At 36.7% G+C, this 25,645-nt stretch overlaps 1 protein-coding gene and 1 pseudogene across 1 annotated transcript; one reads left to right on the plus strand and one right to left on the minus strand.

Annotated features, from left to right (window-relative positions):
- The first annotated feature begins 4,029 nt into the window (after positions 1 to 4,029).
- On the plus strand, positions 4,030 to 4,605 carry LOC105951195 (proline transporter 2 pseudogene; annotated as a pseudogene).
- A 366-nt stretch (positions 4,606 to 4,971) lies between these two features.
- On the minus strand, positions 4,972 to 6,760 carry LOC105951217 (7-deoxyloganetin glucosyltransferase-like). Its single transcript, XM_088819860.1, has 2 exons — positions 6,227 to 6,760; positions 4,972 to 5,964 (listed from the first exon to the last, which is right to left on the minus strand). Exons 1-2 carry the CDS (start codon positions 6,756 to 6,758, stop codon positions 5,036 to 5,038), a joined length of 1,461 nt encoding a protein of 486 aa, XP_088675986.1. The 5' UTR covers positions 6,759 to 6,760; the 3' UTR covers positions 4,972 to 5,035.
- Positions 6,761 to 25,645: the final 18,885 nt, after the last annotated feature.

Raw genomic sequence — 25,645 nt, forward strand, 5'->3', positions numbered from 1 at the left:
AGCCATTTCATCCCTCTCATGTAAATTGAGAAAATAATTTTATCTTATTATTTTAATTATCCATCCTATTAGTTTTCATATAAGTTTGTGATGTGTGTCCATCCCTAGCATTTGTTTATCATAATTTATTGTTGTTTTTAATTAAACTATAAAGTGGAGGGGAAATCTAGGCAGCAACATGGCCTTTAAATGGGTTCAGCATATGTGGTGACAGTTGACTCTCGCTAAAATTGGACACCCATATTATGTTGATGTGTAGAAGCATATTTTGATCCACATATTATTTACGTAGTCTTCATGTCTGAGTAGTCGAGAGAGGCCGATTTTAAGGGGAGCCAACAAAGGCGGTCGCCTTGGGCCCTCGACTTTTTACAAATTTTAGGGGCGCCGAATTTAGAAAAACATACGAACTATACATTTATATTTATTTATTATATATTTATTGAAGGGTCCTTATTCTTAAAACAACTCTTGATCTTGATCCTACAATATTTACTTATTTAAAAGAAAAGTGTAAATAAAAACTAAAAGTTCAATTGAAATTTCATAGTAAATATAGGTTTTGGCCCTACTAGTTTTTTAATATTTATTTATAATATATTTATTGAAGGGTCCTTACCCTTAAAACAACTCTTGATCATATAATATTTATTTATTTAGGAGAAAATCATAAATAAAAACTAAAAGTTCAATTGAAAATTCATAGTAAATATAGGTTTTGGCGGTTTGTTGGATGCTACACCCGGTGAAATATAACGGGTGATTATTAACTGTTGATCTGCACACAATCACACAAACCCCAATGTGTATGTGTGCTTAGTGGAAGTTATTTCACCACATCAACGGTTAATAATTACCCACACACCAGATGTAACATCTCAAAATTGTAATTGTACTGTCATTAACTGTAATTATACTGTCACCGACCGTACATTAACGTAATTGTATTATCGTTGAAAATACATTAACGTAATTGTACTGTCGTTGACAGTACATTAACGTAATTGTACTCTCGTTGACAGTACATTTATGTAATTTGTACTGTCTTTGACAGTACAATTAAAGTCAACGACAATATTATTATTGTTTGGATTTTTATTTTTAATTTTATTTTGTTTGATCTATTGGCAAGTCAACATAATTATATTACCGTCGTTGACAGTAAAATAATTGTAAACACACTAATCTTACTGTGGTTGACGGTAATACTACTGTTGTTACAGTAATATTATTGTGGATGACAGTAATATCAGTGTCAACCACATCAATATTAATTATTTTGGCTTTTTATTTTGTTTACCTTTGTTGAACGGTCAACATATTAATATTACTCTATTTACACAATAATAATGACTTTTGTTGTTTTAATATTCATGTGCTAGAGATTAATATAGCAATATTAATGTGTTAAACTGTAGTATAGTTAATATTATTGTGTTTAACAGTAATATATTCAATATTACTATCAACCACAACAATATTGCTGTTTAAACGGGGCAAAAAGATGTTAAAGAAAAAAAATAAGTCAACGCCGCCGGAGACCGGCGGTCAGTGGCGTCAGAATTTGAAAAAAAAAATAATAAAAAAATCAACGGCGGCGACGGGCGAAGTTGTACTTAAAATTGCGTTTTGGGTCAAAATTGAATAATTTCTGAAATTTAGGGTCAAATAATAATTAAATTAAATTAAATGATGAAATTTAAGCATAGCAAAATGTGATGTGCTATTTTCGTCTTACAAACCTATGGACAATATGTGAACTTGTTTGTAAAGGAGTTTTTTCTTTGAACCCCTTTATGAAAAAGTACCCTTTGATGGGCTTGTTTGTAATGTGCCTATATATATATATGTTGAATTTTGAATGCCTATGGATATCTACTCATCTGTTGAGACAGACTACTTGTTACGACATTAGGTGACGTAACAGAATTGTTGTGTTGTCACAGTAATAAATCTACGAAAAGCAGAATAAAGAACACAACAATTTAATGTGGTTCGGATACAAACGTACCCTACATCCACGAGGACTTGCAAAACTAGTTCAGATTTATGTGTACATTAATAGGACTTAATAAAACACTAAAGACTCCCTCTTTATGTGATACGCCGTTCTTGCACACGACTCGAACTTGTTGATAATCAAAGCAATTCCTCCTCCGCACTCTTGGACTTCCTCCAATGTTGAACTTCCTTCAAACGGCGGATCGACCTCTCCCGAGATCTTTTAAGCACTTCTCCCGAAACGCCGATCTTCTTTATGGCCTGGTAGAAGAAACCTGTTCTGTTGCCACACCTGCCGTGCAGACAGGGCTGCAGCACGGGCTGCACCCTTCAAAGCCTTTATGTTGGGATTTTTCTTATTAAAGCTCCATCGGACTCATATGAGGTTGAGGGCCTTATATAGGCACGAAATCTCCACCCTAAACCTAACTTGGGCCCTAAGAAATCGATTTAACTAGGTAATAGAATCCTAGTCGATTTCTACTTCTATTCTAGATAAATACAAAAGATACCTAACTAGAATACAATACATGGAAATAAATCTAAGTCCTAATAACAATATTACAAAAATAGGACTCTAATTAATTCCAAAATAAACATGGAAAACAAATCTTTGCCAATCTTTAATTTCCACATATGGCGGATTTCTTCAATCTTCACTAACGGAAATTTGGTGCCAACAATATATATATATGCCCTATCAGTTTTTTTAATATTTATTTATAATATATTTATTTAAGGATCCTTATTCTTAAAACAACTCTTGACCGTACAATATTTACTTATTTAAAAGAAAATTGGAAAGAAAAACTAAAAGTTGAATTGAAAAGAGTGGTGCTATTTATACCTCCAAATTATCTCAATTCACCACTAAGTTTATTTAAAATGTCAAAAATACCCTTAAAATTTTTAATCCACCACCCTCCCATGCTTATTTCCTCATATTTCCTAATGTAACTTGTGTTAATGCAACAAACCAATTTCAAATGGTAAAACAAGATTCTAATAATCATCCAATCCGAATCAGTGTCAAAGCGGATTGCGCTGAATGAAATGTAACTCATTTTTCAAATTTTAGTCCACCGAAAACAACAATATCAAAAATCTTGATTTATTTTTCTTTTTAATTATTTCTACACAAGCATTCTTAATTTAATTTATTTCTCCAAGAACGTGAATTCTTGCTCCTTGTGACCTTCCGGTACTTTTCTCTGACGAATGTATCGTTCACTTAAGGTGGAAAGGATGAGATTTTGTGGTGAAGATTCTAGTGAAAATTTGTGGATTTTTTTGGGTGAATATTTTAATTAGTTTGGTAGTGAACAATTTTTAATTTTGTACAAAATATGTGTGAAAGAAGAACAAAATGTTAAAATAGAAAATATATTTAATTTGGTGGTGAAATGAGATATTTTGAGGATTGAAATAGCACGTCTCATTGTAAATTCATAGTAAATATAGGTTTTGGGCCTACTAGCTAGCTAGTTTTTAATATTTTGTCCAATACCCTTATATATATATATATATATATAACAAAAATATTATGGTTAAAACTACATTAAAATTTACTTGTATTTTTTAATTTTTTTTTTGAACACGTCTACATAAAAAAAACATTGCGGGTTATGTCCACAAACTCCCAAATTTTGTAACCTACTACCTGTGTATAATTTGGAATAAAATAATTGTTATTTGGATTGTATCCATAAAGTTCAAACTGAGCCCCGAAATTCAGAGAAAAGTGTGCGACGTTTGCATTGTATTTGGATTGTATTGAAGATGTTGTTTCGACTTCAAGTGTATAATTTTGTGTTTTCGCAGGCATCGAAGCTCCTCCAAGAGATTACGATATTCCCGGAACAACAATCAGTAGGGTTCTTACAACTATCGGCGCATCAGCAAATCTGTTTTTCGCCTTCAACACTACAGGTGGACGATACAAATCTCAGATATCTGACCTAAAAATAAAATTAAAACAATTAGCTTGTGCTAAACTCACAGGCCGTTCATTCATCTTTGGTGACAGGCAACAGTGAAAGAGCCAGTTATCGGAAACATGATGAAAGCTCTGTACTCTCAGTTCACACTCGGAGTTCTGCCATTATACGCACTCACCTTTACTGGATACTGGGCTTACGGATCCGAATCATCGGCCTATTTGCTGAACAACGTAAACGGCCCTATTTGGCTAAAGGCTGTCGCTAATATTTGTGCTTTCTTGCAGACAATTGTTGCCGTGCATGTAAATATCAACTCCAAAGATTTTTTTTATATACTATGTTTTCTCATTTTACGCTCGTTTTTTTTTTAGGGCTGACGACATTTGTTTCGGCTTTGCTGCCGTTTTTGGGGGATTTTATGAGCTTAACGGGGGCGATTAGCACTTTCCCACTGACGTTTATTCTTGCTAATCATATGTACTTAATGGCTAAGAAGATGAAGCTTAGTTCACTGCAGAAGAATTGGCATTGGTTGAATGTCTGGTTTTTCGGGTTTCTTTCTCTTGCTGCTGCTGTTGCTGCTATTAGGCTTATTGCTCTAGATTCCAGCTATTACCATGTTTTTGCCGATTTGTAGTTTTTTTTTTTTTTTTTTTTTTTTTTTATATTTATTCGAGGGTAGTAGTAGTCTTTTAAAATTGTTTTTATTTTTAATTTTTTTTTTCAAATTATAAAGGTATAAATTAAATGAATTGTAACTTTTGGTTTTGTAGAACAAATTCTTCCTTGTTTAATTGCAGGCTCTGTTTTTCCAGAATTTTAGCCATTTCGTTTGTGTTTCGTACTTCTTAAAGAAGGTTCAACATCTTCCATAGTCGACAACGAAAAAAACAAGTTATCAGATGCTTAATAATAATTCAAAGGAAAAAATTATGATTTATTTTTAATCAAATAATACATTAACGTATAGAAAATAAAAAAAAAATAAAAACAGAAAAACCAAAATCACACCAAAACCTCAAACCCTAATAATTGAAATCAAAATCACATGCATAGTGTGTGTATGTGTGTGTGTGTGTGTGTGTGTATCAATCTCATACTTTTGGCAAAAGCACTTGATCAATAAGTTTCTTCAGATTCCGATAAGACGAACCCTCCGCAGAATCCCGAGCAAGATTCTTCCACTCGACAGCCTTGTTCCTCATCTGCCGTCCCTCTTCTCCGATCATCAATTTCGTCACAAGGGTTTCGACACCATTCCTCTTCACATCACTGTCAATCTCCATTCCCACTCCCCATTTAGTACAACAATACCAACAATTCGTCTGTTGCTCCGCAAAAAACGGCCAACAAATCATCGGCACGCCACTGCATATACTTTCGAGAGTCGAATTCCACCCACTGTGAGTTAAGAATCCTCCCACAGAAGAATGGCTAAGTACTTTCTCTTGTGGGCACCAATTTGCCAGCATACCTCTTTCCTTTGTCTCTTCAAGAAATCCACGTGGCAGAACAACCTTTTCACCTGACACAAGATTAGGTCTTATCACCCATAAAAATGGCTGCTTGCTATTGGCCAGCCCCCATGCAAACTCATTTAGCTGATCTGGCGTCATTACTGTTATGCTTCCGAAGTTTACGTACACGACTGAGTTGGGCTCTCTCGTGTCGAGCCATTTGAGACATTCTTGATCCTCTTTCCACAGGTTCGATCCTAGCTCTTCCAAACCCTCGTCTTCGATGACAAGATTTTCGATCAGATTTAAGGGGCCGATGGGGTAAATCGGGGGCAGGATTGAGGAGAGTGCATCGATGGTGTCTCGTTCGAGTTCTTCGAATGTGTTGAGTACAATAGCAGAAGCTCTCTTGGCTCTTTTCGTCTCTGCGAAGATAAATTGTACCATGAAATCGTCTTCGTTTGTGGTTCTTACGAAACTGGGCATATCTCTCATTCTTATGCCTTCCATGCTTGGTATCCCTTCTATCACAGTTTCCAAATATCCATTTGTGAAGCAACTTGTATCTGTTAATCAACAACAATGAAAATGGAAGTATAAAGTATTAGCTTAACAACCCTAATAATTAACGTTACATTGTTTTTGCATGAGAATAATACAGTAGAACTTCGATAAATTAATAACCTCGTTTAAATAATAATTTCTTACGGTTCGGTCTAAATTAAAAACGTACTAAATTATTAATAACTCGATAATTTAATATTTCACTAAATTAATAGAATTTTGTCGATCATGTATTAATTTATAAATGTTTAACTGTAAGTATACCTGCAAGTGGAGCATATTCCTTTTGAAAAACATATTCGTACTGCGTGTAAGCATAGAAGCCGCACGCGCTGGTAGTCCAGAAGAGAACTTCCGGGATGGCGAGTTCTTCGGCAGCGTCGGCGGTGAAGCTCATCACCCCATCGGAAACTATGCATGACACTGGCGGCACTTCGGAAGAAGCGGTGTCGTTGAGCTTAGCAAGGAGGTTTCTGAATGGAGCTAGGCACGTGGTGGTGGTGGACTCACACAGTGAAGGAATGTCCTGGGTGGCGTCGGCGTCGGCGTCGTCTTCTGACGGCGGTGGAAGGCCGTCGGGGATGGTCTCGAACCGGAACGACGGCAGTCCGGTCAGTGAGTCGGGGCCCCTTGATTTGAGGAGGCGGTGGTGGTTGTACTCTGTGTTGACGAAGGTGATGTGGAAGCCATTGTTATGGAGGAGCTTGGCGAGTTTGAGCATGGGGTTTATATGGCCCTGTGCCGGAAATGGTATGCATACGGCGTGGGGTTTCAGTGTTCCGACGGAAGCCGCCATTGATGATGATATATTGATCTGGTTAATATATATATATATGGATTAATATTGGTGATGAATGAATGATGAAGTATCATCGTTCTATTCTTCCATTTATATAGGTGTCAGAAATTATTTAAATATTAGAGAATATGTCACCTAACTTTTCCAAATATTTGGGAAGTCAAAAAACATCCATAACTCTAATTTGACCTCTCATCTACATTTTTCTAATTTGTTACGGTTTAATTTGCCCTATTAATTTAGCAATCGATGTTAATAAGCTTATCACTATTTATGTGGTGTTTGCAAATGATTATTTAAAAGCACAAGTTAGTGATTGTGTGTTAAGTCAGTTTTAAGAGTTTATTTCTAAAAGTTGAGGGTATTTGTAAATGTTCCGAAAAATGAACTTAAATAGAAAAAACACGGTTAAGGGTGCTTTTAAAAAAATAGCTTAAAGCAGATTATTTTAAGAGAAGTAAAAGCAAAAGTTGATTTTGCAAACACCTGAAAACAGAAACAAAAAGCTCATAATCACTTTCAAAAAACTTTTGCAAACACCACCTTAAACTTTTTTTAATATATGGTAGAAACTCGATAAATTAATAATTTTGTTTGGCAGGGGCATTCAGTAAAAACATAGCAAACTGATAGTTCAAAAATTTAATATTTCATTAAATTAATAGAATTTTGTCGATTTCGATTGAATTAATTTATAGATATTCAAATATATAATTATTTCAGTTATGATTGAATAGCTAAGACTTAAGAGTTAAAGAAAAGTCCAGATTTTTCTTTTTATTTCTTAAATTGTTAAAAAAGACAAAAAAATAATGGGTGGGAGATTTCGAATTGGGTCAAAGAGGGCGCTCATATACGGCAGTTTGCCAGTTTGTGTTGTTACGTCATGTTTACGCACTTATTGCCGTAATGAATCCATATTGGGCCTACCTATTTGAACGTGTTGGAATTGAATTGGGCCTCTTATTTTTGACCTACGTATCATGCTTTCCCAATTTTGACCGAACAATTCTTTATATTTTTCTTTTTGATTTTTATGATTATTAGGTTATAACGGATTGAAAGTAGTGTAACCTAAATCGTATGTGTTTGCGTGTGTGTGGTTGCATATGTGTGTGATTATATCTGTCTTGGGCGTGGCTATGAGGCTGTTAGTTAGACGATATTCAACGTGGTTGGACGGATTTGACAGAATGCGGTTAGTTAGACGAGATTGAAAAACAAATAACGTTTAGAAAATTGTAAATATCCGACTACCCTAATCTGAATGTATATTAGTGCCCATAAATGTTTAGCAAATTGTCCCCTAAATTAAACTAGATTGAGATCTCCACATTAGCAATAATTAATTATGAATGATTTGAGGGGCATGACATCTTTATTTTAAAATTTATGTATAACTAGTAACCATGCCCCATGAGGATTATTACAAAAAAGTAAAATGATAAACTTAATATGTTGAATATATCAAAATAAGTAATTGAGAATACATCACACTAAAAAAAATTGTAAGTAGATGAATTAATAATGTAGAGAACTTGGTCAATACAATTAACAATAATTTTCACTGTCGAGCAATCACACTAAAGGATTCATAGATTGCCGTAGTCCAACAGACCATCATTTCCCATGCTCCGTTGTTTCTCAACATCCTCAAGATTGACATTTGGGGAAGCCGTGAAAAGTGTATAAAACCAAAACACAGTGAAAAATATACTTGACATTTCTATCTACCCAATATACTTGTCAATATCATACTTTTGTTATCATCAAATAGCCACACAACTTCACATTTCTATCTTCAAAGAAAATTATCATATTAGACGTCCAGTTCTATGGATATATATATGAGATGTTCATACATATGCGTGAAGTCTTACCATTCAAACTAAGAGCTCAAAGCGTGAAGTCTTACCATTCAATTCTTTGTATCTTTCCTTGAAAGCTTTTTGCATATTGCATATCCCTTTTGGCATTCTGAAAGGTTTGATATTCTGTTAAAAAAATACAGCGTAAAAACCAATATACAGCTATTATGGAAAAGGTTTCAAAGAACTGAAAATGAGAAAAATAAATTTAAATACAATTATTTTGCAAAAGCTTTAATATGACTGAGCTAAAAAAATTGAATACAAATTCTTAGAAAATATGTTAACCGACTTCACCGAAAATACCTGAAAGAATAACAGGTATTTACGCTCAACCTTTTAGTTTTGTTGATCCCCTGCCGAACAACGATTTGTGAAAATTCAAAGAATACTTAGGCAAAAATCAGACAAAGCTAAAGATTAGCTAAAGTAAAGTAAAAAGCTTACCGCATCCTTGGTTATTGACAACAATTACAGCCCGAATTGACCTTACAGGTTAAGAATTCCATTCAAAAACAGAAGCAGAGAAAATTTATTATTTTGTCTCTACTTCTTCTTCCTTTCAATTTCGGGATAGAGGATTAGAAGAATTACATGCATTAATGGAATCGCGATGGCGATGAAGATATTAAATGCGGAAAAAAGAAAATGGCAACAATAACGTGGGGTCCAGAAACTGTCTTCTACAATAATGATCAATTACAATAATGATTAATGAGTATCAACACATATTATATTGCAAGCAAATAATAGATTTTAGATAAGCAACACAAACATTATGAACGAATTTCAAAAAAATGGATCTTAAAAAATGGATTAGTGAAGATGCAACAACATTGAGAACATATGGAAGAATAGTGACATAATATTTATAAATAGATATTATGTTAATTTTCTCAAATAAATATAATGAAAGTCCACATATATTGTCGTAATTCACAATATTGAGGTATGATAATTGAGAATTGTCAACTCAAAAAACTCAGCCCTGTCAATGGTGTCCGTTTTATACTAATCCACAAAATATTGAGGTATGATAATTGAGAATTGTCACTTTCTGGCCGGTACGTTCGTTTATACAAATTGTGGAACGAGAATCATATTAGAATGCATATACAAAATTATGTAATAGAGCCATTTGCGTGGATTGTTTGACTTTATTATTTGGAATAATGTGGGATACATGAATGAATGCGGAAAATATAGGACTAAAATGGTTCTTCATATTTCATCCAGTACATGAATTTGTCTGTTTGTTAAAAAAAATTAAGTGTGATCTGGGCCATTTGGAGACAACTATTCGAATAATTCATCGGAAAAAATCTATAATTCCATAAAATAAATTCGAAACTTAAAATTTCAAAACCTTTATTTATGATATGGAAAAGGATTAATACTGCATTACAACTTGAAACTAATACGGAATACAAAGTTCAAAATAGATGACTCTTTGTTCTATTACAAAGACGCCCAATTGAGTGACTTATCCGGAAATCGACTCAATTTGTTACGTAGTTTAAGCAAAATAATATGACCACTTGATACCTAACCTGCGTATAACATCCAAGAAAGGAAACGAATAAGTCCAAACGGTATATAGTTTTTAAGAAATGCAATAGGAAATTTAATCGACATAATATAAAAGAAATATATAAAGGCTCAATTTTTTTTTTTTTTTTTTTTTTTTGCGGGATCTCCAACCTTGTATCTCCTAAATATTCCTCGTAACCCTTATCCCTCCATTCCGACTCGAGTGGCCGCTCGAGTGGAAACATGCATTAGGCACAACCGGAATGTGCCGGTTTGGCCTCAAGACGTTTACCTCCAAATCGTCAAAAGTCCAAACAATCAAGTGCGTTTCGTTCGGTAGACTAGACACCGACAACCCGATGTTGCCCAACTGTCTTGCCGAAATATCCCGGGCCCAAACTCCTCCAAGAGCGTCCTCAAGGGTGGGGACATGCACAAGATTCAAGATTAACCAAAATTTCTTGTTAAAAATCAATTTCAATCAATATGATAGAATCCCATAATTATATCAGCAAAAAGGGGCTGCAATAAGTTAAATCATGGAAGAAATCAAAAGGACATAAGCGCTGAGTAATTAAGAAATTCAAAAGCTTAATAAAATCAAGAAATTGAACCAGCCCAAGAAATAATTTTGAAGATGTTGTACGCAGCAAGAAATTGGTCTAACTATAGTTTCTCACCTTGTGTTTGTGGAGCTTGTGAGATTTGGGTTTGACTTAGAAATTTGTTCTTCCTCTTTAGTTCTTGAGCTCCATCTTCGTTTTCTCTGTAAGCTTAGTATGTGAAGTAGGGTGAAGAAAAAACACAACTCTGTAGATTTCTTATATAGAGGATAAGGAAAACATGTGACGTGTCTAGCAAAGAATTTTGTTTTTGCATGAATTGATGCGGCGTCAATTTCTTAATTTCTACCGAGTAAATTTCTGCCAAGTCAAATTCATTGAATCTGCCCTGTTTTGTTATTTACTTTTTAATACCTAAGGTTTTCTCTAAATATTAATTTAGTCCCCAACATTTGGTTAAGGTATAATTAAAATAAGGGTTTTTTGCAAGAACCTCCCCTGTATAATCTCTAATTGTCGAAAAAATCCTCGTGTAAAAAAAATTAGCAAACACCCCCCTATGAAAGTTAGTCAAAGGCGTTAAGCCCCCTGACACGGAATCGTGCGCTGCACGCGCGAACTGTGCAACTGGGGTTGCGTTTTTTTGACCTAAAACTACATAAATACCCTTTCTCATAAATTTCAAGAATTACAAAATCACCCCCAAATTTTTAAAAGCACCAAAATGAAGTTTTTAAAATTTTCAATTTAGTCCAATGGCATTTTCGAATAAGCCCTCTTCTCCATCAGACCTAAGCTCCCCTTACCACCTCGGCTCCGCCGCCCCGCCTCGCCACACTACGCCACTGTCTACGACCGTCCACACTCCGTCATGTCTCCGCCGATCTCACAAAATCCTCGACCGCTGTCTACGACCGTTCATCTTTCTTTTTCTCTGTTCCTCTTTCTTTTTTTCCTCTTAGAATTGATGAAATGAAAATAGAGGGTAAATAATTGAATTTTTCTATGATTAATGGTTGGCATGGGGCAATATGGTGGAGATAGCAGTGTATATATCGGTGGTGATTGAAGAGATCAAATCAATGGCGAAGACTCTCGTTTTTTCAAGAAACACCGTATAAGTCGCAGATTGGTGTTGTGGTTTGCAACTTGGGGATTTCATCGGGGCTGAGGACTATGTTCTTGAAGTGAAATGAGCTGGTGGGCGTCTCCAATTTGCAGCGGCAATGGCGGAGGTTGTGGTGAGAGATGAAGAAGATGATGACGTGTTTTTTTATGTATTTTTCGTATTTCTAATGAAGGGTAATTTAGTCATTTGATCTAAGTCAACGGGATTATTTTGAATAGGGAGCGGTGGGCTAAATAAAAACCATCATAGGGGGGTCAATGCTAATTATTTTAACATAGGGACTTTTCTGGTAGTTAGATATTTCACAGGGGGGTCTGTGCAATTAACTCTTAAAATAAATTGCTCTTAAGTGAGTAATGTTTGAGAAATATGCGCTACATTCTCCCCTCCTTCAAAGAATCTGGTCCCCAGATTTGTACCTGGTATTTTGAAGAGGTGAGGGTATGAATTTCTCATTTCTTCCTCTCGTTCCCATGTAGCTTCTTCTAGTGTTTGATTCCTCTAAAGTACTTTAACTTGAGGTATTTGACGGTTTCTGAGTACTTTTGTTTGTTGGTCAATAATGGACACCGGTTGTTCGTCATAAGAAAAGTCATATTTTTAACGGAAGGAGTTTATGATCTATGACATGAGATGGGTCGGGATGATAGTTTCGTAATTGTGAAACGTGAAATACATCATGTATTCCCGTGAAACTTGAGGGGAGAGCTAGTCTATATGCTACATGACCGACTCGCTCGATAATTTCAAATGGACCGGTAAATGTTAGGGTAAGTTTTCCACCCTTCCCAATTATCTTTATCATCAAATTTTTCCGGCGTTTATTGGCGTAACTTTTCTGACGATCCTGAGCTGTCTTCATGTTTTGTTTAACAAGTCGAACCTTTTCTATTGCATCTTGTATCATTTCCGGCCGCAAACTGAATTGGTCCTTAACCGATACATCTTTAATTTCGTTCATATCCCAATGCAGTGGAGATCGACATTTTCTTCCGTAAAGGGCTTCATAGGGCGCCATTTTAATAGTGGATTGATAACTGTTGTTGCAGAAATTCCATGAGTGGTAAGTGTTTTACCCAATTTCCTTTGAAATCTAGTACACAAGTGCGTAGCATATCTTCCAAAATTCTGATTACTCTTTCTAATTGACCATCCGTTTGTGGGTGGGTGAGCCTAAATGCTCTTGCAAGCTTTTCCATAATCTAGAAGTAAGTTTTGGATCTCGATCCGAGACAATACTTTGCGAATACCATGTAATCTTACAATCTCTTTAATGTAAATTTCTGCAAGTTTTTCTACATTATACCGAGTTTTTACGGGTAGGAAAAGCGCGGATTTCGTAAGCCTGTCTACTACTACCCATATACTATTATATTCTCCTTGTGCTATTGGTAGTCCGACTACAAAATCCATTGTAATTTGATCCAACTTCCAATCAGGAATTGTAAGTGGTTGTGACAATCCTGCGGGTCGTTGATGTTCTGCTTTTACTAGTTGACATGTGAGGCACATCCGAATGAAATTCTCTATATCATGCTTCATCCCGTGCCACCAGAATTTTCTTTTTTAGATCCCAATACATCTTTGTTCTGCCCGGATGAACTGTATATTTGGTGTCATGAGCTTCAGCCAACACTTTTTCTCTTAAATTTTCTGGAACCCATATTCTTTTATTGAACCATACTAAACCATTTTGGTCGATCCATAAGTCAATTTTTTTCTGTTTTTGTTGCTTGCTTTTGTTCTTGCGTCCACTTACTCTCCTTTTGTGCAATTTGAATTTCATTATAGAGTTCGGGGTAAATGCTTATCCCGGCTACTAACGACTTGAGTGATATAGTTATGGTGACTTTGGATTTAGGAGTTAATTGTTCTAGTTTTATTTTACTTGTGACTGCTGCAATATTTCCTTTTTTGCTCAATGCATCTGCTATTACATTAGCTTTCCCAGGATGATAGGAGATCGTACAATCATAATCTTCCAAAAAAATTCCATCCATCTTCTTTGTCTCAAATTTAACTCTTTCTAACTAAATATATATTTAAGACTCTTATGATCCGTGAATATTTCAAAGATAGCTCCATATAAATAATGCCGCCATTTCGATAGAGCAAATATTATGGCGGCTAGTTCTAAATCGTGAGTAGGATAATTTTGCTCATGGGTTTAAGTTTTCTCGAAGCGTATGCGACCACCTTGTCGTTTTGCATTAGCACGCAACCTAGTCCTTCTTTGGAAGCATCGGTAAACAGTATAAATCCCTCAATTCCTTTTGGTAGTGCCAATACTGGAGCCGATGTCAATTTTTTGTTTAATTCACCAAAGCTTTCATCACACGATTTAATCCAAACAAATGGTTTTTCTTTTTGGGTTAGTTTGGTGAGCGGGTTTGCTATTTTAGAAAAATCTAGAATAAAATTTCTATAGTACCCTGCTAATCCTAGAAAACTTCGAATCTCTGTCACGTTCTCTACCTTATCCGGGTCCACCTCTATACCGGCTCCAGATATTATGTGTCCTAGGAAGGTCACTATTCGCATACAGTTGGTAATCTTTGAGGGTTTGTAATACCATCCGTAAATGTGTTTCATGTTCTTCATCGGTTTTTGAGTATACCAATATATCATCAATGAAAATTACGACAACTTTATCTAGATAGGGACGAAATACTCGATGCATTAAATCCATGAATGTTGCTGGGCATTAGTTAACCCAAAGGGCATGAATACAAATTCTTAGTGTCTGTATCGTGTGTTAAAAGCAGTTTTAGCAATATCCGTAGTCCTCACCCTTAATTGATAGTATCCTTGTCGAAAGTCCAATTTTGAGTATACAGGAGAGCCTTGTAAGTTGTCGAATAATTCATCAATATGTGGCAAAGGATATTTATTTTTAACAGTTACTTTATTTAGTTCTCGGTAATCTATACACATCCTCATAGTCCAATCTTTCTTTTTCACAAATAATAGCGGAGCTCCCCATGGTGATGTACTTGTCCTTATGAATTCTTTACGTAATAATTCTTGTAATTGCTCTTTTAACTCCATTAGTTCAGCAGGCGCCATTCGATATGGAGTCTTAGAAAATGGTTCTGCTCCGGATTGAATTTCAATTATGAATTCAATCTCTCGATCAGGTGGTAAAGAGTCTAGTTATTCAGGAAAAACTTCTGGAAATTCTTTTACTATGTTTACTTCTTCTAGTTTGATTTTTTCTTGAGGTTTATTAATGAAATAAGCCAAAAATCCTCGGGCTCCTTTTTGTGAAATCTTTTTGGCTCTTACTGCTGGAATAATTGGTTGATCATTACGAGATTCTAGATCTTTCGTCTTTGCTTCTGTTGACTTTCTAAGTTTGATTGTTTTAAAAAAACAATCCACTAATGCTTGATATTGGTATAACCAATCCATTCCTAAAATGAAATCATATTCTTGAATTGGTAATTCAATAAGATTAGCGAAATATTATCTTCCTTCTAAATTTATTGGGTAATTACGATAAATTATACGAGTTATGAAATATTCTCCTAAGGGTGTGTGAACCTCGTATTGAGTGTATAACTCCTCCGGTAAAACTTTTAATCGGGAGGCCAAGTTTGAAGATATAAATGAATGGGTAGCACCTGGGTCGTATAAAACCTTACATAAAAAGCTTAAAACTAAGGTGTTACCTTCTACTACATCAGTGGGTTCCACCGGGTTGCCTCCCGTAAGGGCATATGCTCTAGCTCTAATATGGGGTTTCTTTTTTCCGGTCAACTGTTGTCCTCCTGATTTTCCTGTGATTGCCGATGAAGTGTTACGGTTGTTTGGGCAGTCTTTGAGTGAATGTTGCAGGCTACCACAAGCTAGACACTTGCCTAATTTTCTCCAACATTCCGTCTCGGGATGAGATGGTTTTCCACAAAAGTTGCAACCGCTACCTCTATCACGCGGGGAGGGATACAAGTCTCCCCTTTTGTCAAAAGTGGGCTTTTAAGTTTTCATTGTTAATGTTTTGGATTGTTTTCTGAAAAAGATTACTTGATTTCCTCTGCGTTCATGAGTTCCAAATATTTTTCCTTTGTAGGTATCTTCAAATTTCCGCAGTTCTAAAAGTTCAGCTTCCACTTGTAAAGCCTTTCCTAACCCGCGGTTGTAGTTAGGAAGATCACATGATATGAGAGTTCGTCTGAGTTCGGGCTTGAGGCCTTCTAAGATTTTTCGTGTTCTCCTCTCATCATCTACCAGAATGTGAGGGGCATATTGGATAAGTCTACTAAATTCAGCCTCGTATTCCGAGACGTGCATAGAACCCTGAATTAAATCCATGAATTTACGTTATCAAGTATTTCTAACTACTTGAGGAATAAATTTTGTTAAAAGTTCCGATTCAAAGTTTTTCCAGGTCCATTCCGAACCGTTTTGGTTCCATTCAAGTTCCACTATTTTCCACCAATGATAAGTCGCATCTTCTAGTAAAAACGTTGCATATTTGATCTTTTGTTGGTCGGGATAGATCAACACTTGAAAGATCTTTTCGATTTCCCTAATCCATGATTATGCCATTCGGCCATTAGGTTCACCTCTGAATCTAGGGGGGTTGAAGCGAAGAAATCTAGTTAGTGCTTTATCTTCTAAGAGGTGCTCTTCTGTATTTCCTGGATTCTTTACTGGTGGTGATTGTTGACAAAATTGCATGAATTGCTGCCACATAGTAAAAATATGTTCCGGTCCAGCGTTAGTTAGCGGATATACATTCGGTGATTCATTTATCGGGGGTGGACGATCATAGTTCCTTAATGGAACTCCGGAGAGATCATTGGTGTCAAACTCTTTAGTCAGAAGTTGAGGTGGTCGACCCCGTTTTCGAGTGACACCCCATTAAAGTGTATTTTCTTGACTGTCCATAAGTCTGCAATGACACTTTGAATTTAATCACTTTTGTTGCTACTATTTAGATTATGAGGTAAAATATAACACGGAATATTATCTGCTGCTATAGAGGACGGAAATAGCTTCATTATTCATTCATCGGGAAAACATAGTTATTACATCTACCAAAGGGGTTGATGGAGTATATAAGAAAATTATACATTACATATTAGACGTATATATGAGTTTTTCTACTGTACCAGAGTAAATGGCCCCTATTTTTTTTTTTAATCTGTGTATTTTTATATATGATAAAGAGAAATAGATTGAATCTTCTAAAAAATTTAACAGGGAGACATTAACTGGCATCAAAAGTTATTTGATCCATATCACTTCACTACACAGTTGCATATTCCTATTGGATATTAAATTCTACAATTCTAAAATTATTATACAAGAATTACTTAACTAATATCGCCGTTCATTCATTACCAAAAATCGGTTCAGAGGAGTACAAAAGTCATATTCTTACACTTCAAGGAAATTTACCATCTTCAGAAAGGTAGATAGTTGCTACTAAGGACCCGTTTGCGTCCTATACAAAATATAGCTACTAGCTACTAGGTTATATTTGAATCTATATGTATATATGCATCTATAGCAATGGACCTATTTATCGCCCCGCTATTTCTTATGGTCGTTCAATGCTACCTCCTCGTTCCAGATCCTCCTCGTTCAAATCCTTATCTTGCTACCATGGCTTTGTTCCGTAATAACATTCATTTATAGGACAATACATTTTTTCATCATGTGAGTTACTCATCCTAATCTTTATTGTGGTTGGTGATAACACTCGAGCACGTGGCTTCGTAGTAATTCTACGAGTCAAGTCAATGGGGTGCTGATATGAACTCCCTATTTCTGCAGGAGGTTGATTGTTCATACCTGGAATTTCTCCAAGTTCGTTTTCAAAGTGCTGACCATAAACCACATTAGCGGCTCCTAGGTCGTTAGGATTTTATTGTTCTAGAAATGCAGGGGCCAACTTCAAAATTTCCAAACGAGAATTCACTAGCTCCAGCATTTTGGAGCATTTTACCTCCAAGTAACAAGCAAAGTCATAAAATTGACTCATAATGAGTCCGTTCAAGTTTAGGTTCATTTGGTGGAGAATACACATGCGCATTTCGTTTACAAAGTTCATCATTTGTTTCACCTTATTCTGGTGAATTGCTAAATTGTTTTGTAATTCCGCTTGGGCCCATGACTTATATTCTTGTTGTTCATGCAACATATTAACGACAATATGTTTCAAGTTAGTTATCTCTTGTTCTTTGTGTTGGGAATCGGACACGTGTACGCAGCGGAAAACAAAAATTTTATGTGAATTAAACTAATTTAAAACACATAAACACATGCCCGATAATTGAAAACAATTAATTGCGTACCTTTGCGCTTCCAGCGAAATTAAAAACAATATACATGCTTAATTATTTAACCGAATTTAAATCAATTAGCATGCTCGCGTTTAAATCAAATAATCATGCTCGCAATAAATAAACGATTTCATGTAGTCACATAAAATCATACAAGTTTCATACTAGAACGAACATATATATTCAATTTAAACGTAATCGAATCTAACGACAATGGATTCGAAAATTTACCTCTTGAAGCATGAGGTAGGCGCACTATGCAAAGCTAGATTGCCACGGAAACCAATCCGTGCAATCCGGGGCAGCAACGGCGAAACGGCAGCAGCTACTAGACGAGCTACGGCGGGCGTGCGGCTCACGCGCTGTCTTCGGGCGGCGCGTGGGATTGCGTGCGGCGTCGGCTCGTGTGCTGCTCCTTGATTCTTCGATCTTCGATCTTCCTCCTCTCGGATTTCACCTCGTATACTTCGATCTACTAAACACGTGGTACTAGACACGTAATAGTTAGAAAAACGGAAGAATAGAAAGAAGGAAAGAACTACCAAAAGGATCAGCCAACGGATGGCCGATTCCGGCGAGATGGCGGCGGCGACGGCGGTGGCCGCGGGAGAAGATGGCCGAGCGAGAGAGGGAGCGGATAGGGTTAGTTCGTGTGTTGTATGTGTGCAAGACCTATAAATCAAGTATTTATAGTGTCTTGCATAAAACCCTAATGGGCTTAAGTTGGACCGGGCCCAACAGCTTAAGTTCGTTAGTTCTTTTACTTGCTCGTCTCTCTCAACTCGATGATCGGAAAACTGTAACAATTACATTTTCGGAATCATTATAATGTCCTCGTCATTATGAGTGCCAACTCTCGATTTCCAACTTTCCAAAAGTGAAAACCCTAATTCAGTGCACTTTATAAATTTGGAAACTTCCCGATTTAGAAAGTCCACTAATATGTTTGCCTATTCTTTTCCTTTTCTTATTCTCATTCATAGTTCCAAATTTCGAATGTTGGACCCAATCATATTGACTTCCAATCATGCAAAGATAAACAATTTATCTCTGACCGTTTATTCAAAGATCTCATGTGCACGAGCAGTGTGACCCTCGATGGTTTAGGTGTAAGCTAGCCGTGGGCCCACAACCCTTTGTGCTCAAAACTCGTCCCTTAGAGTTACGATTAAGATGAATTTCGTTTCACCTTAATCACCCAACAAATCAAGATTGGCGTCTAGCAACTACGCGTCATGATTCCCTAGATAGAAATGAAGTGCCTGCAAGAACCTTCAGATATAGTTAACGTACAGTACGATCCCTTCGATTCATATGTCCCGATTGAACTAGACGCATTGGTTCATCGAGACCTCTTTATCTGTTCAATGACGGTGCGATCGTTCTAAGTGTTGTAATCGTTACGTGCATGACTTAGAGAATGGAATTCTCTAATCATCACTTAGTCAGCTCTGGCAAGAGACTTAGATTGAATACAAACTATCAGAACACACAGGACATCCAAGACAATTCTAGTGATCGAATCCCCGACTACAATGCACATACCACCCACTAGATTTCGGACTGCACGAACACTGGCCCTTGGGATGGTCCTCGGTGGAACTTAGGGACATGTCACGATACAGCTGGTCCTCTAGTGAAGTCACGGTGATGTCTAGGTCATAAGGACTAATGGTGTACAACTATACCATAGATATCTCTACTCGATTATTGGGAACCACTTAGAGATTTCTAGGGTGAGGGAGTTCAGTGAACTCGTCAACTTACGAGCACCCACTTATGCATGCCGATATCACAATACCGTTTACTGATGAGATGCAGTACACATACACTAAGTGCTAGTCTCTTAATGGGAAAGGCCGATATCCTCATTGGTGGCGTAACCCTTCGAATAGGAACACGTTTAACAGTTATATATAATACTTAAGTAAATATCTCACGATCCTAACGATCAATTACTAGTACATGTAATAACTGTAAGGACTATATCTATGCTTGTGACAAAAGGACAAAGATATAGAATGCCAAGTTGTTTTATCATTGATACGAATAAATGTTCGTTTATTACCATAATAAATACGAAAGACCACAGCCACATGTTGGCTTGTTGGTCACCTACTCTAACACTTTGTCTGCTAACTCTTTTTCAAGAGCCCAAAATCTTCTAGGTCCCCCTCATGGCCCTTCAATCACCAATAAACTGTTAATCTCAAAATCTATATCACGTATAATATGGTACTAGAGTTCATCAGAATGCTAACCAACTAGTCCATATTAATCATAGCACTTGAAAACTAAAAAATCAAATCCCCCTTTTTTTCCTAGGATATTTTCCAACATAGCTCGGGTACCTAACCCAAGCTCTGTAGCGCCCCGATTTGGACACAGCTACTCGAATAATTCATCGGAAAAAAATCTATTCCATAAAATAAATTTGAAACTTTAAATTTCAAAACCTTTATTTATGATATGAAAAATGATTAATATTGCATTACAACTTGAAACTAATACGAAATACAAAGTTCAAAATAGATGACTCTTTGTTCTATTACAAAGACGCCCAATTGAGTGACTTATCCGGAAATCGACTCAATTTGTTATGTAGTTTAAGCAATATGACCACTTGATACCTAACATGCGTATAACATCCAAGAAAGGAAAGGAATAAGTCCAAACGACTTAGTGAGAAAGTATATAGTTTTTAAAAAATGCAATAGGAAATTTAATCCACATAATATGAAAGAAATATATAAAGGCTCAAATTGTTTTATTTTTTTTTGCGGGATCTCCAACCTTGTATCTCCCAAATATTCCTGCTACCCCTTATCCCTCCATTCCGACTCGAGATGTCGCTCGAGTGGAAACATTCATTAAACAAAAAACAATCAAGTGGGTTTCGTTCGGTAGACTAGACACCGACAATCCGATGTTGTCCAACCGTCTTGCCAAAAGATCCCGGGCCCAAACTCCCCCAAGAGCATCCTCAAGAGTGGGGACATGCACAAGGTTCAAGATTAAACAAAATTTCTTGCTAAAAATCGATTTCAATCAATATGATAGAATCCCATAAGTATATCAGCAAAAATGGGTTGCAATAAGTTAAATCATGGGAAGAAATCAAAAGGACATATGTGCTGAGTAATTAAGAAATTCAAAAGCCTAATAAAATCAAGAAATTGAACCAGCCCAAGAATTTTTTTTGAAGATGTTGTACGCAACAAGAAATTGGTCTAACTATAGTTTCTCACCATGTGTTTGTGGAGCTTGTGAGATTTGGGTTTGACTTAGAAATTTGTTCTTCCTCTTTAGTTCTTGAGCACCATCTTCGTTTTCTCTGTAAGCTTAGTGTGTGAAGTAGGGTGAAGAAAAAACACAACTCTATAGATTTCTTTTATAGAGGAGAAGGAAAACATGGGACTTGTCTAGCAAAGAATTTTGTTTCTTCATGAATTGATGCGGTGTCAATTTCTGAATTTCTACCAAGTAAATTTATGCCAGGTCAAATTCATTAAATCTGCTATTTTGTTATTTAGTTTTTAATACCCAACGTTTTCTCAAAATATTAATTTAATCCCCAACATTTGCTTAAGTATAATTAAAATAAATTGATCTTAAGTGAGTAATGTTTGAAAAATATACGAGGCACTACAGCTGATTTGCCCCAAACACAAGTTATACAACAAATGGGTCAGAGATGGGGCCCAAAATCCCATCCACCCCACTTTTTCTCTCTCTTGGTGGAACACAAACCATGAAATGCATAGAAGATCAAAGGGAAGGGGGAGGCCTCTCTGTGCGATGGCTCTCACCATCACAAAAAACAAAACAGAGAAGGGGAGAAAAACACACACTCACACAAAATTAGCATATAAGGAGAATATAGAGGAAAAAAAGCACACACACACACGCACATTATAAATACACACATTATCTCTCTCAGCTTTCTCTACACCATACACACATACACATACAGAGAAATACATACAAATACACACAAATACGATGAAGTGGTCAAAACGACCACATCAAATGGCGCTGTCTGTGGGAATATTTGAGTTATAGACGTGAGTAGATCTGACTCGACCGAAAGAAATCTGATCTAGGGGAAGTTTTTCAAAATTTTAGTGTCTTCTTATTTTTAGGGCGCATGAATATTATGATTTTGTTGATATCCTATATATACTTGCAATTTTTTATGTCTAGCATTTTAATGGTATAATGAACTCGCAATACGCAAATAAATGGATTTATTTGACGAGAATAAATCTCAATTCAGTTTGAGGTTGAACCTTTATTGCTTGTAAACATGTGGATTAGGAATTGAATTCCCTTGAGCTACATATTAATTATCTTGGGTGGGTAGCTATATTTCGTAGATTATTGGAGACATCGCATAAGACGAGCCATATGCTATTTGATGGCCATATGATATTTGCTTATTGCGATCGTTTTGTTTGGAATATATATTATTTGCACCTTGAAACTTTGAGATGTTGCGTTACACTGTTGGGCTTAACGAATTTACTTATTGATATGTGTTTTTATGAGGTACTTGTTCGAGGCTTGACATTTCTCTCTTGAAAATTGAGTAAATACTTAAGTAAATATCTCACGATCCTAACGATCAATTACTAGTACATGTAATAACTGTAAGGACTATATCTATATGCTTGTGACAAAGGGACAAAGATATAGAATGCCAAGTTGTTTTATCATTAATACGAATAAAGGTTCTTTTATTACCATAATAAATACGAAAGACCACAGCCACATGTTGGCTTGTTGGTCACATATTCTAACAATCTCCCACTTGACCTAAAGCCATCTACCCATGAATCGTAATCCCATCGACTCTCGATGTTTCTCGTGGACCGATCTCGGTAAAGGCTTCGTGAAGGGGTCTGCAACGTTCTCTTCCGAGGTGACTCGTTCTACTTTAACTTCACCTCTATCAATGATCTCTCGGATCACATGATACTTCCTCAGAATATGCTTCGACTTCTGATGAGATCGCGGCTCCTTAGCTTGCGCCACGGCTCCGGTGTTATCACAGTACAACGGTACTGGATCACTAGCACTAGGAATGACACCCAACTCTTGGATGAACTTCCTTATCCAAGTCCCTTCCTTTGCAGCTTCAGACGCTGCAATGTATTCCGCTTCGGTAGTGGAATCAGCCGTCGTGCTTTGCTTGGAACTCTTCCAACACACGGCACCACCATTAAGCGTGAACATAAATCCCGAATTCGACTTTGAGTCGTCCACATCCGATTGAAAACTAGAGTCTGTGAAGCCCTCTAATTTCAACTCGGCACCCCCATAAACCAAAAATATATCCTTAGTCCTTCGTAAGTACTTGAGGATATCTTTCACGGCCTTCCAGTGAGCCGGACCGGGGTTAGACTGATATTTTCTTGTGACACTCACAGCATACGCAATATCGGGTCTCGTACATAGCATGCCATACATTATGCTTCCTATGGCAGAAGCATAAGGTGTCCTTTTCATCTCCTCGATTTCACTAGGTGTTTGCGGACACATAGATTTCGAGAGACGAACCCCATGGGACATTGGCAAGAATCCTTTCTTCGATTCTTCCATGCTAAACCGTTTCATAATGGTGTCTATGTACATGCTTTGGGATAAGCCAAGCATCTTTCTTGCTCTATCTCTATAGATGCGTATTCCTAATACATAAGATGATTCTCCCAAATCCTTCATTGAGAAACGTGTGGACAACCATGCTTTCGTTTGTTGCAACATTTCTACGTCATTCCCAATGAGCAGAATGCATCAACGTAAAGCACTAAAAATATTACTGCCCTCCCACTAACCTTCTTGTATATACAAGGTTCCTCCGGATTCTTCTCAAAATCAAAATCTTTGATAGTTGAGTCGAACCTAATGTTCCAACTACGGGATGCTTGTTTTAATCCATAAATGGATCGCTGGAGCTTGCAAACCTTTTGCTCACTTCCAGAAGATATGAAGCCTTCCGGCTGCGCCATGTAAATTTCTTCTTCAATATCTCCATTAAAGAAGGCGGTCTTCACATCCATTTGCCATATCTCGTAGTCGCACCACACAGCTATGGCCAGTAAAATCCTAATGGACTTCAGCATCGCGACTGGCGAAAAGGTTTCTTCATAGTCAACTCCTTGCCTTTGAGTATATCCTTTCGCTACCAATCTAGCTTTATAGGTCGATACCTTTCCATCCACTCCAATTTTCTTCTTATAGATCCACTTGCAGCCTATAGAAACAATTCCCTTAGGTGGGTCTACCAAGGTCCACACCTTGTTGGAGTACATGGAGTCCATTTCGGATTTCATGGCAGTTAGCCAATGTCCCATGTCCGCATCCGATACGGCCTCATTGTATGTTCTTGGATCTTGTCCAAGATCAACATGATCTTCATCATTTTCGAGGAGAGATAACCTATCCGGCATTTTCCGAACTCTTTTGGATCTACGCACCGTAGGTTCATGAGGTATATTAGTGGATTGTTGTATTGGTTCGATTACTTGTTCTTGCGCTTGAACTTCACTTTGAGGTTCTTGAACTACTTCAAGTTTTATCATGCTGCCTTTTCTATCGGATAGAAACAACCTTTCCAAAAAGGTGGCATTTCTCGAAACAAACGTCTTTGCTTCCTTGACATAATAGAATTCGTATCCCATTGAGTCTTCACGATACCCCACAAAATAGCACAAGTCGGATTTACTATCCAACTTGTCTCCCACTAATCGCTTCACATAAGCGGGACAACCCCATATCCTAATATGTTTGTAGTTGGGTTTCCGGGAATGCCAAAGTTCATAAGGTGTGGATTTAACTGCTTTGGTGTTAACTCTATTCAGCAAATACGCGGCAGTGCGAAGTGCATGACCCCACAAGTATGCCAGTAAGTTCGTGAACCCCAGCATAGATCGAACCATATCTAATAAGGTCCTATTCCGACGTTCGGAAACTCAATTGAGTTGAGGAGTTCCACGTGGAGTCCATTGAGATTGTATTTCATTCTCTTTTAGATAGTTAATGAACTCTACGCTCAAGTATTCTCTACCACGATCGGATCGCAGCTTCTTAATACTTCGTCCGAGTTGCTTCTCTACTTCGTGTCTAAAATCTTTGAACTTTTCAAATGTTTCGGACTTGTACTTCATCAAGTACACATACCCATACCTAGAATAATCGTCGGTAAAGGTAGCGAAGTAGTTATATCCACCCTTCGCACTAACACTTAGTGGACCACATACGTCTGTATGGATCAAATCCAAAAGACCTTCAGCTCGTTCCATTTTCCCTTTGTAGGGTGACTTGGTGGTTTTCCGTTTAAGGCAAGATTCACAAGTTTGTAGTGATTTCACGTCCTCTAAAGGGAACAATCCTTCACTAACAAAATCGTTCATCCTTCTTAAAGAGACATGACCTAATCTAGCGTGCCAAAGTTGTGCGGGGTTTTGATCTATCTCCTTACGTTTTGCTGATTTTCGCCTTAAGG

This window comes from Erythranthe guttata, chromosome 6, assembly GCF_056151865.1.
Source record: "Erythranthe guttata isolate IM_541 chromosome 6, IM_541, whole genome shotgun sequence".
Classification (NCBI taxonomy): Eukaryota; Viridiplantae; Streptophyta; class Magnoliopsida; order Lamiales; family Phrymaceae; genus Erythranthe; species Erythranthe guttata.